General features: G+C 47.0%; 1 protein-coding gene across 1 annotated transcript in view; it reads left to right on the forward strand.

Annotated features, from left to right (window-relative positions):
- Positions 1-9,536: 9,536 nt before the first annotated feature.
- Positions 9,537-11,835, forward strand: part of EXD3 (exonuclease 3'-5' domain containing 3) — a gene marked incomplete at both ends in the record, with an annotated part of 65,487 nt that continues 63,188 nt past the window's right edge. Inside the window, one exon of the mRNA XM_010015834.1 lies at positions 9,537-9,601. Within this exon, the coding sequence (XP_010014136.1) occupies positions 9,537-9,601 (65 nt within the window). The remainder of the gene's footprint in view (positions 9,602-11,835) is intronic.

The following is an 11,835-nucleotide window of genomic DNA, read 5'->3' on the forward strand; positions in this document are numbered from 1 at the left end:
GGATAATATTGCCTGCTGACTGGAACAACTGTCTCATTTGAACTGCCATGAAGCTTTCCTGCTGCTTTTGGTACAGGGGGAGAACTGGGATAGGGAGAATTGTTTTGTATTGACCGGAATTTTCCATCTGGCCTATGAACCAAAACATAAACTGGTTCCACAGTTCCAAGTGCTCTCTGGACCACCTTGTGGCTATGCATTAGGGGATGTGAGCACATTCATTCCAGTAACAATTCCAGTCATGGGTACATCATCTCCTGTACAGAGGCTGCAGGAGAAACCCAAGGCCCAAAGGTCTCCTCTCCTCTGGCAAGCGGGAGCAGATGACTTTTGTGTAAGAGCATCACAGGGCTGGGAGGAATGTACCACACCAGTGACAGCTGGTCAGCAACTGGAGAAATAAGGAACCATTCCTGTTAAATGCAGATTCTGGCTGCTGAAAACAAGCTGATGTTCATAATCAGGTGATTTCAAGTGAAGAACTTGCTGGGTTTGGGTGTCTTTTCTCCGTCTCATGGCTAATTCAGAGTACTCTACTGGCTGTGTTAGTGCAGGAGGTGAATCTGAATGTGTGAATGCAGAACTGGAGGAATAAGTGAGAAATGCTTCTCCTTTGGTGAACTGAGATTCGCAGACCGCCCAAAAGGTTCATCTTTAATGTTAAATTACAGGGGAGGTGTGTGGTATGTGGAGTTTCTAAGCCTGTGGTAGCTGCATGTGGTTACATCAGAGATCTGAAGCCTTCTGTGTGGCGGAGTTCAAAGCTCAGTCAATGAGAAAGCCGTAGCTAAAACTGGAAACTGAGCCGAAGGCTTGGAGGGAGCCAGACATACCTTCTAAAGCAGGACCCTCTCCGTCTTGTTTCTTCACTTCCTCGTTTGAATTCAGCTAAACTCACATAGTTATACATTTTAAAAGCATATTTGTCTTTTGTGGGAGATGCAGTTAAGGAATTGGGAGCTCGGATGGTGAGTTTTGGAGCTCTGGACATGGTGCTACAGCTTCTGAAATGAAATAGTTTTGTGACATCTGAGCCTTTTGCCTGTTTTGCAGCAGAGGGTTCAGGGGTGGGATGTAATTAAGGTTTAAATGGATCAGGCTCTTACAGCAGCATTCCTCTGCCTGGCTGCAGACACTGCTGCCTGAGACCTTCCCTGCCAGCAGAGAGCTTGGGGTGCTTTGTTCTTAGTGGGAGTCTCATCGCTGAAGTTGGTGGAGATGGGGATGAATCACTGAGTCATACAGTCATAGAGTTCTTGGAAATGAACTGTTATCATTCCTGGAAATATCTGGTTTTCCTAAGACACAGACTCTGCCATGAGAAAATGTTAGAGCCTTTGAAACCCCTGGTGCAGGTGCACCTGAAATCATAGTCACAGACTCATAGACTGGTTTGGGTTGGAAGGGAGGTCAAAGCTCATCCAGTTCCAAGCCCCTCTCCAGGTTTCTTGTAGGCCCCTTTAGGTATTGGAAAACTGTTGTAAGGTCTCTCCAGACAGTCTTGTGAGTGAACATTCTCCCCATCCCAAAGTGGTGCTGATTTACATTTAAAAATAACATTCAGGGTGGAGAAGGATGCCTTGGAAACTAATCCTGGCCATGGTGTTACTGGAATGCGGGTGATATCCCTGGAAAGAATCCATCTCCCTTAAGACACCTGTAGACAGTTTAACTGGTGATGAGAAGGTATCCAAGAGCCATAGACTGTCCTGGTTCATGTGACCTTGCAGATCTGATCAGAAGATGATGAGGACACTGGTTAGGTGTTGGATGCTGAGGGCGCACAGGCCCACACTCGCTTCCCCAGCCTGAGGAGCACATGTGCTGGGCACTAATTTGGGGAGAAGCACTGGGGGCATGGGATGGTCCCAGACCTCGCTGAAGCAACACGTGCTTTGGGGCATGGAGGTGGGAGGGGGATGCAGGACAAGCCCAGCGGATCCCAGCATTACTTGCTTTGGTCTGGGCCTTCTCACATGCTTCCTCAGGAGTTGGGAGCTCTGCCCTCTTCGCTGCTCGCTGAGTTGTTTGAGTTTGGATTCTTTATGGGGAAAGCTACGTTTTTATCTCCCTCTTCTTTCCACTCCCAGTTATAGGTATTTGGTGCAATGCCATGTCCACTAAGCACAACCTTTTGTGACTTTTATATGCAGAGAGTGAGTTGAATGAGAGCAAGGAAGAGTTGATCGTGGCTTTGCAGAGGAGGGTGGCTGGGCCGTGCTCCGGTGTCGGTGCAGATGCAGAGCAGCAGAGGTTGCGTTTCATTGCGGGTGAAGCAGGAAACGTGATCCTTGGCACTGTTTGCAAAAATACAGGCAAATTACAGCAATGCCATTAAATGTCATTTAGAACACGTGTTCTCAATAAGAGGTGGAGAACGGATTGGTACAAGGGGGATGGAGCAGCAGTAGCCACAAACCCGCTTCTCAGGATAGTGCATCTGTGGAGTTCTGACCAGCTGAAATAAAGCTGCGTCTCACTCCTGCAGCTTGTGATGCATAATAACCCTTTGCTCTTCCCTCCCTCTGAAACCAAGGAAGAAAGTTACATTGGCCTTGCTGCAAGGTTGTGTTTTACCTGGCTATGCCTGGGATGGACACACAGTTACTCCAGAAGATACAGTAATAAGTAAGAAGTTGCCCAAAGTGCCCAGTTCGCAGAGTCTCAGACTGGTTTTGGTTGGAAGGAAGCTTAAAGCTTCTCCAGTTCCACCCCTCTGCCACGAGCAGGGACACCTTTCACTAGAACAGGTTGCTCCAAGGTCTCCACCGAGCCTTCGCAGGGATGCTTGGGGCAGTGTGTGGTCTCTCATCATCTGAATTTCTGTTTTCAAAGAAATTTGCCCATTTCAACCCCAGGTTTGTTGGTGCCCTCAGGCTTAACAGAGAGTTTAGCATCTGTTGAAGGTGAGTCTTCAGCACCACAGGGATGTGGCAGGACCAAACACTGCTTAGGCATATTCCTAACTGTTTTTAAAAGAAGTATTTAATCTATATCATGTCTGTATTCATTGAGGACCGTTAATTCTCATCTGCATGACATCTTTACCCACTCCATGGCTCTGCAGTGTGTTAGGTATCTCTCCACACATCATGGGATAAATCCAAGTAGGAGCAAATGACAGGAAAAGCCCTCTGCAAAGCAAAGGGAGACTGGCAGGGCCATGCTCTGCTGGCCTATACCCACATAGTCACATACACAGGCTGCTTCTGAAGGCTTTCTACTTAGTTTAAAATAATATAGCACTTTTGTTTGTTTATTGTCTCTGCTTCCTCTGTGTTTTTCTTTAATTACACCCCAGGATTTTACTATGTGTATTGCACAATACCTGTATAGTCTAAAATGGGGTTTGTGTCTTTTAAATGTCACTTTGCATTGTTAAGAGAAATTCCATATGGAATCATTTTCTTTAGCATAAAAATCCTCAAGGTCAGAAGGTTTATTCCTGTTACATGTGCTCATTACAACAAGGCACAGCACGAAAACCTGGAAGGTGGAAAAATCTGTGAGTTTCTCTAGAGGAATCTTGTATCTTTTTAATTAAATCATGTTGTTCATAGAGCTTCCAAATGTGCCACTAGAAAATGCAGGCATGGTTTCTGCGTCATCAAAGTGATTCTATTTGTGTGCCTATCAGCCTTCTCTGCTACAACATCAGCTCACACTTGGGGTGAACTCAACACCTTGCTGAAAAACACTAAGACAAGGTGGGTTTTGATGAGAGACTTGGACTGATGCTTGCCCAGCACAGTGCTGGTTGTCATTGACATTACACAGCGTAGGGTGAACCCATCGTGCTGCCAAACCAGGAGTTGGCTGAATGACTCTGCTCCCCCCAGTGTGTCCATTGCCTGTACAGGGATATGTTTCAGTTTTTAAACACAGATGGGCTACCTGCACTTGTGGTGACACTGACACACCCAGAGCCTTTCTTTGCCTTCCAGAAAAACATCTCACAGGCTTGCTGGGTTTGCCACGAGTTTTCACAGAGGGCAGGTTTCAGGGTTTATTAGGAGAGAAGGTGCACAAAACAACTGGTGAGAGTAAAGAGTCACTGATTTTTTTCCTGCATGAGTGAGATTTGTTACATATTCCATTCAAAACTCATTACAATCTTGTTAGTTTGTGAGGCAGAGGTATAAGCTTCTGCCTAAGGGAGAACTGACCATCGGCATTTTGTTCTTGACCTTTTCCATCCATGAATTTCAGCTGTAATGCACTGGTTGGTGGATGTGATCCTGCATTTTGGTCCCATTAGACCCCCTCCTTTTGAGGGGTTCTTGGGTTTTTTGCATTCTGTATCTTTTCATCAGTGACTGTCATTTTTCCAGGGTATTGGGGCATTCACTTCCATTTGACACAAAGAAAAAGTGGTGAGAGATTTTCGTCACTGGTAAATTCCTCCTCCGGGGTTGGATGTCTCACCCCAGGCGAGACACACACAAGGATCCTCAGTCAGAAAGGGTGTTTCTCTTGCCAGGGGGGCTCAACAGAACCAGTGAATAATGCAGCAGGAGTTTGGAAGGAGGCAACAGCAAACGCACTGCTGTAGCTCAGCAGCCTGGGGGCACCGCTTTTGTTGTGCTCGCAGCAGGTTTCCAGTGATGTGTGCACAAAGGAGAAGCAGAGAATGAACAGAAAGTAGTTGATGGCTTTCCTCAAAGGCACTTTTCTAACTCAAAAATATAAGCCTTGTGGTTTATATGGTTTTGAAATGTAACCACAGATACTGAGAACTGGAAAACACTTGATGTACTATCTCCTCCAGTTTTGGTGCCAGATGCAGGGTGGGGAAATGGGTTTTCAGAATGAAAAATGTCTAGAGGAAATAAGTTCATGTCAAAATTTTTAAACCAGGAACATACTGTTTGGAGAAACTGTCAGACGAAGAATCATGGAATCCCAGCCTGGTGTGTGTTGGAAGGGACCTTAAAGCTCATCCAGTTCCAACCCTCTGCCACAGGCAGGGACACCTTCCACTAGAGCAGGTTGCTCCAAGCCCCTGTGTCCAACCTGGCCTTGAACACTGCCAGGGATGGGGCAGCCACAGCTTCTCTGGGCACCCTGGGCCAGCACCTCAGCACCCTCCTAGGGAAGAACTTCTGCCTAAGAGCTTATCTCAATCTCCCCTCTGGCAGGTTAAAGCCATTGCCCTTGTCCTGTCCCTACAGGCCCTTGTCCAAAGCCCCTTTCCAAGTCCTTCTCCAAGAAATCAATGTAATTTGTGTCTTGCTGGAGTGGGTGCAGAGGTGTCTGAGAGCTCCACCAAAGAGCTGTTGCCTTGTTTTGGTGAAGCTTTGTGAGGTATTTTATGGTCTGCAACCCCTTTTTTTGAGCTGTGTAGGATCAGTGTGAGACTGAGCACTTTCTCTTCCACCTTGACCCAGGAACTGAATGCGATTAGCTGCCTGGGGCTTGTCTTGGCCTTTCCAGTATGATAGACCTGGCCTCCCTTGGCTGCTCACAGCTGGGGCAGACAGAGCTGGTGCTTTCCTACTTGCCCTGCTGCTTTTTATGCAGTTTCACATGGCCCCATCCTGGCTTTCTTTGGTTTGCTCACTGGATGGCCCCTGCTCATAGCTGGGCACCCCCTCAGTGTGCAGGAGCCTGCAGAACTGAAGTGGAGATTCTGGGTGTTCTCGGTGTGACGCATGAAGGTGTTTTTCTGGCCTCCATGACCTAGCCTTGCTTTTGCAGGCACTTTTCTGTCGGTGATTTAATACTTGTAACTTAGCAATTGCCACTTTTTGCTCCTACTATAGTGTCAGGAGGGTGCTTCAGAATGTTCCTGTTCTTGTCCTCTGATTTGAGCCCAGATGCACTTGTGGTTCAGTTGTGACCATTTGGGATCAGTCACTTTGCTTTGGTTTTTCTTGCCATGTATTTCTTCCTCTTTCAGCAATCATCTGCTCTCCAGATTTGTTCTGGAAGGCTTATGAAACTCCTTGTAAGGTCCAGTCCTTTTTTTCTTTTTATATTCTGGCATTAGTTTCCTGCTGCTTCTCTGGTTCCTTCTCAGATGTGGATGAGCAGGAACCCATCTGGTATTCCAATGGGAACATAATGGTGCTGTCACTGCTTCATTATCCATGCCAAAGACACTAGTTTTGCACTCTAAGGGTCCAGGAGAACCATGATGAGGCCAGTCTCCCTAAGAGGTCCTGCAGGAGAAAGATGAATTGTTCATTTCTTTCAGGAGCCAAAATGATGTGCACCTTCACATTGATGTCTGCTGTTCTAACTGGAGGGTAGCTAGATACAATAGCCCAGGATCCAATGTGAACTGCAATGTCTTTCCACTCTGGTGGGACTAGGCAGAAGCATAATGTTGCTTTGTCTCATTTATGTTTGGCTCTAGGAGTGACTGATTGTTCTGCTTAGCCTCAGGCTGCCTTTCATCCTTAGATACCTACAAGGCTTTTCCGGGTAAGGAGGGAACAGGGTGCCCAGAGAAGCTGTGGCTGCCCCATCCCTGGCAGTGTTCAAGGCCAGGTTGGACACAGGGGCTTGGAGCAACCTGCTCTAGTGAAAGGTGTCCCTGCTCGTGGCAGCAGTTGGAACTGGATGAGCTTTAAGATCCCTTCCAACACAAACCAGTCTGGGATTCTATGATTCAGCACTGTTCTGGCACCAGGGTACTGCAGTTAGTATTTCAGTGTTTTCTCTTCTGTTCAATCCCAGTTCTGGAGAACTGAGCGGGAATTGCCTCTTTCTTACGTACAGAGAACATAGAGAACATTTGGTCTCTGATCAGAGAGCAAAACCTTTTGACAGATCATGCCAGAAGATGAGTGGTTGGCATCCCCATGGTTGACCTTCTCTTGCTGCAGGGCTCTGCAGCACCCCGAGATGTAGTGTGGACATAATTACCTGGTGGGTGCATTCCCTTCCAGGGCTGGGGAGGGAGAAGGTGTTTTTCTCCTGACCCGTGGTTGCCCAGTGTCATGCTGGCAACATGCTGAGTCCTCTAAAAATGACTCGAGAGATGGTTTCCATGCGTCTGTGTATTGAAAAAGCTGAGATCACGTTTCTGTGACAAGGAGATGAGGTAGGAAAAAGTCATGTAAGAAAAGGGCTTGTTTTGTTGCTTGAGATTTAGAAAGCTTTTTACAAGTTGAATTATTGGCTGGATCTGGAGTGAACCACTGCTTTCCTAACTGCTCTCATTTCCTGTATCATTCCAGCTTGGTCACTGCATTAATTACAGCTCAGATTTACAGTGTATTTGGTTACACACTGGGCTACAGGCTCCTTTTTTTCCTGTGTGTGTATAAATTTCTTTGGGAGCCAGGCCAGGAGGAGGGGGTGTATATGTGTGTATATATATATGTGTGTGTGTGAATATATATATGCATGTGCACACACACATGGGCTGAATTTGACTCTTAGTTGCTAATTTTGTGGGGAGAAGAGATCTGGATTTTCTTCTGTTTTGTTGTAAAAAGAGACTCTTCCAAGGAGCTGCAGTAGTGGGAACAGGCAGTGTTTGGAGAGTTCAGGACTTCAGAACAACCAGAGATGAGAGAAAATATTATCTTGTGAATTGTAAATGTGGCATTTTTAATTTGGCTGCTGTCTCCCAGAGGTTCTGAATAACGGGAACACTGTCGTGCTCTTGGCTCGACCAGCAATCAGCTTGCTACTGGAACTAGTTCATAAATGCAGTGCTTCAGAGTGGAGTTGGATGAGAGGGAGCTTTTCACAGTTGAAGTAGCTTTTTGTGACCTGAAATATGAAGTGAGAGGAGAAACTAAGCAAGAAGTCTACCACTTGGAAATAGGCTATTTAGGAACTGTAGAATGCAGAAGGTGTTTGAAAGGAAGTTTCCTTTTCAGTTGAAATGGATTTTCTTTTGGCTTTTTGAAAACATTTTTCTTTTGTCTTTATGAAAATATAAGAGTAGGTGCTCACTGCATACATGGGGAGTGTTTCTGGAGAACTCATTCATGCTTTTAAATTCATTCTTCACATTTAATCTGTTGATGCAGTAGAAGATTTTTCATTCAGAATGTTCTGAGTCATGGTTTCATACGTAAATGATTGGGAAATAAATAGAACTAGATATCAAAAGTGTTACTGCCTTTAAAATGAAATATCCCTAAGTATTTGGTTCAGAAATAGTGGTATGATGAATAATAGTGAATTAGATCATAGAATCATTGGATCCCAGGCTGGTTCATGTTGGAAGGCACCTTAAAGCTCCTCCAGCTCCAACCCTTGGCATGGGCAGGGACACCGTCCACTAGTGCAGGTTGCTCCAAGCCCCTGTGTCCAACCTGGCCTTGAACACTGCCAGGGATGGGGCAGGCACAGCTTCTTTGAGCACCCTGTGCCAGTGCCTCAGCACCCTCCTAGGGAAGAACTTCTGCCTAAGAGCTCATCTCAGTCTCCCCTCTGGCAGGTTAAAGCCATTCCCCTTGGCCTGTCCCTCCAGGCCCTTGTCCAAAGCCCCTCTCCAGGTTTCCTGGAGCCCCTTCAGGCACTGGAGCTGCTCTAAGGTCTCCCCTTCGGGAACCTTCTCTTCTCCAGCTGACCCAGCCCAGCTCTCTCAGCCTGACTCCAGAGCAGAGCTGCTCCAGCCCTCGCAGCAGCTCCGTGGCCTCCTCTGGTCTCGCTCCAGCAGCTCCACATCCCTCTTGTGCTGTTCCCCAGAGCTGGATCAGGGCTGCAGGGGGGGTCTCCCCAAAGCGCAGCAGAGGGGCAGGATCCCCTCCCTCAACCTGCTGCTCACACTCTGTGAATGCAGGCCAGCACAGGGGTGGCTTTGCTGGGTCATGGGGAGCTTCTCATCAACCAACACCCCTGAGTTAATGCAAAATAACAAAATTCAAATTCTCACATAAACAGTTAAAAAGTAAAAGAGAAAAACTCTAGATCACCTCCTTTTGAAATAATTGATCACTATTTTTCAGCCTTGACACTAATCTCAGCAGCATTTCATGTTTCCCCTTCCTCAGACAGCAGTTTGTACAAACCACATGTGACCCGAACTGCTCCCAGCCCCATGGCTGGCCTGGCTGGGCTCACACACAGGCTGCCAAGCACCTAGAGCCCGAGCTTCCCAAAATTCATCCACTCACATCTTCCATCCACAGCTTGGGATGAGGTTAAACACTTTAGAGCCATTTCATTACATATTAGTGTGTTGATAATCCTTTCCAACCTGTGCAAGATGCTTTGTCTTCAAGGACCATTTTTGTTTGATATTAACAGGGGTGAAAGATGTTTTGGATGTGTAGCAGCAGTGCGATTGGTATACACGCACCACTACAGCTTTTGAGTATCGGAGCCCATGCGGGTGTTTAGTTAAAGTTGATGTCTGTTATTTCGTGAGGGTTTCAGAGCGAGGATTTTAGCACTTTAATCCTGAGTGGCAGTTGGAAGGGTGATGGTTTCAAACACAGTGGCATAGAGTAGCTGATTTCTCCTCGGTGAAACAATGCCCCAGTGTGTCTGGGCTGCCTGTACAGAGCCAATAAATCTGGTTTGTTTTGTTTTTCTCCCCCCTTTTCTCCCTCTCTCTCTCCCTCCTCCAGGCCAGGACCCACTCCTATTGCTGAAAACCCTTCAGCTCCTCTGGACAAAGAAAGAGATGGAGAAGGTAAGGCTGAGCTGGCCCTTCACACTGCAGTTAATAACTGCATGCAGAGCATGTCCAGACGCAGAACGCTTAGGTCAGACCTGCAATTCTTCATGATCACTTTCAGTTCCAGCACACAGGGGAAGAGCCTTTGCATTTGCAGCAAGAATTGAAAAGAAAAGGTAGCTCTGTGTGATGTGGAGCAGCTCAGGAGCTTGTAGAAAAGAGCTGAAGTTTATGGAGCTGCCTTACAGAGCAGGGGAAAAAAATCAAAGTTGCTTTTGTTTTCTTCTAAACACTTTTTTTATCCATTAAATGGAGGATCTTTGGGGGAGGGGAAGGAATATTTCCAGTAGCTGAAAAAAAGAAGGTTGAAGTCAGTCGAAAAGTGCTCTTTCCCAAGTGGAATGATGTCAAAGCCTTCATAGTCAAAGTATTTTTGCCATTTTCTCTCGTTCAGTTTGGGTTTGCCTCTTAGAGTGGTGAATGCACTTTACACTGCCTAAAGTCAGTGCTGTCTTTTGATACAGCACCCTATGGGCTTTACTGGAGTTTTCTCATAGGGAGTAAAACATACTTAATCTAAATGTGGGAGCTTGAAAACTAACAAAAGCACTGGATCTATCAGCTCAGTGGTGAGTTTCCCATGTTTAACTCCATGTTGTGTAGGCAGGTTCTGAGCAAAGATGGTTTCCTAGAAGACCCTAAACCTGCAGCTCACCACAGAACTGTGTGGAACGTGTGCTGTGTGGCTGAATACCTTGCAGTACGTGCTCCATCCTAGGTGTCTGGAGTGTTTAGTCATTCTCCTTGTCTGCCACATTTAGACTTTCCATTACTGATAGTCTGTAGTTCCCAGCTGGAATAATTAAACAACTGGAAACACAGTGTGAGAGGTGCCTTTCCAAATGGTCTGTCACCGACATAGGCTTGAGCTCAGCAACTCTGATGCCTTGAGCTTTCTATCAAGTTATTGTAGAGTTGGAGGAAAGAAATATTATTTGTTAGGCCTTGAGGGCAGTTTATGCCACAAAACAGCAGTGGGAAAGAGGAATCATCGCAATCTCTGCACAGCGAGCCCCAGGATGTGTGAGGATTCTGAAGCAAAATACTTTGGAAAAGACAAGCCTTCCATCGAGGTGTCCTTGGGCAGGAGCATCACAGCTTCCCTGCTGAGGATGGAAAAGCTTGAGGATCCCCACGAGACACACTCACAGCTCCACGTATTTGGTTTATTTCTGGAATGGTTATCCCAGTGGGATGTGTGTGGGTTTACAGAGCACAGGGGCTGCAGCTCCCCAGTGTCTGCCCCCTCGGGCCCACCCTTCAGGGCACAGCCAGGAGCATGTATCTGAGCCTGGAGGATGTGTTTCTGAACCACAGGAAAAGCCTTTTTAGATATGAGGAGGGCTGTGGTGGGACGAGGCGGCGGCACAGCAGCAGCTGCCCCCAAGGTGAGAAGCACAACATGATCATCCCCAGTGGTTACTGACACATGCTTGTCACACTGTCACTGAGATGGGCTCATCCACGCTCAGCTCATCACCACCCTTTGGACAAGCAGTGCACCCACAGCAAGCGTAGACACTTTGTTCAGAGGCAGCTGCTGCTCTGCCCTCTGTGCTGCTGCTTAGATCATGGAATCATGGAATGGTTCGGGTTGGAAGGGACTGTAAGGCTCATCCAATTCCAACCCTCTGCCATGGGCAGGGACACCTTCCACTAGAGCAGGTTGCTCCAAGCCCCTGTGTCCAACCTGGCCTTGAGCACTTCCAACTGTCTGGTTCAAATAACTGAGGGAAGTTGCCTTAAGCACAGCTCAGTCCACTGCGCTGCCGCTGGAAGGGCAGGGAGCTTCTCTGCCTTGGCTGGGTGTGAATGTAAGTCAGTGCTGTGTATTCACACGTGTGGATCAGCCCGCTGGTCTCAGATCAGAGACTACGAGCAGACTGAGCACATCTGACTGGTTCTGGAACATGGCTATGAGAAGTAGCCGTTTTCTACATAGGAAGGACAGGTTTGGAATAACCAAGAAGCATCAACAGACTGCCCTGTGCTGTGTAACTAGGGACCAGAACTGAATGAAGGACTATGAGCGTCAGCAAAATCTTCCTATTCCCATGATCTGTCAGGCTTTAGAAATCCCCCAAGGAGCATTCCCTGCCATGGGAATCAATTGAAATGGAAATGGCAATTACATGTCTGAGAGGAATCCTTCTCTGGCAGAGAGACAGGCAGGCAGCACAACACTCTTT

This window comes from Nestor notabilis, unplaced genomic scaffold, assembly GCF_000696875.1.
Source record: "Nestor notabilis isolate BGI_N333 unplaced genomic scaffold, ASM69687v1 scaffold13105, whole genome shotgun sequence".
Taxonomy (NCBI): Eukaryota; Metazoa; Chordata; class Aves; order Psittaciformes; family Psittacidae; genus Nestor; species Nestor notabilis.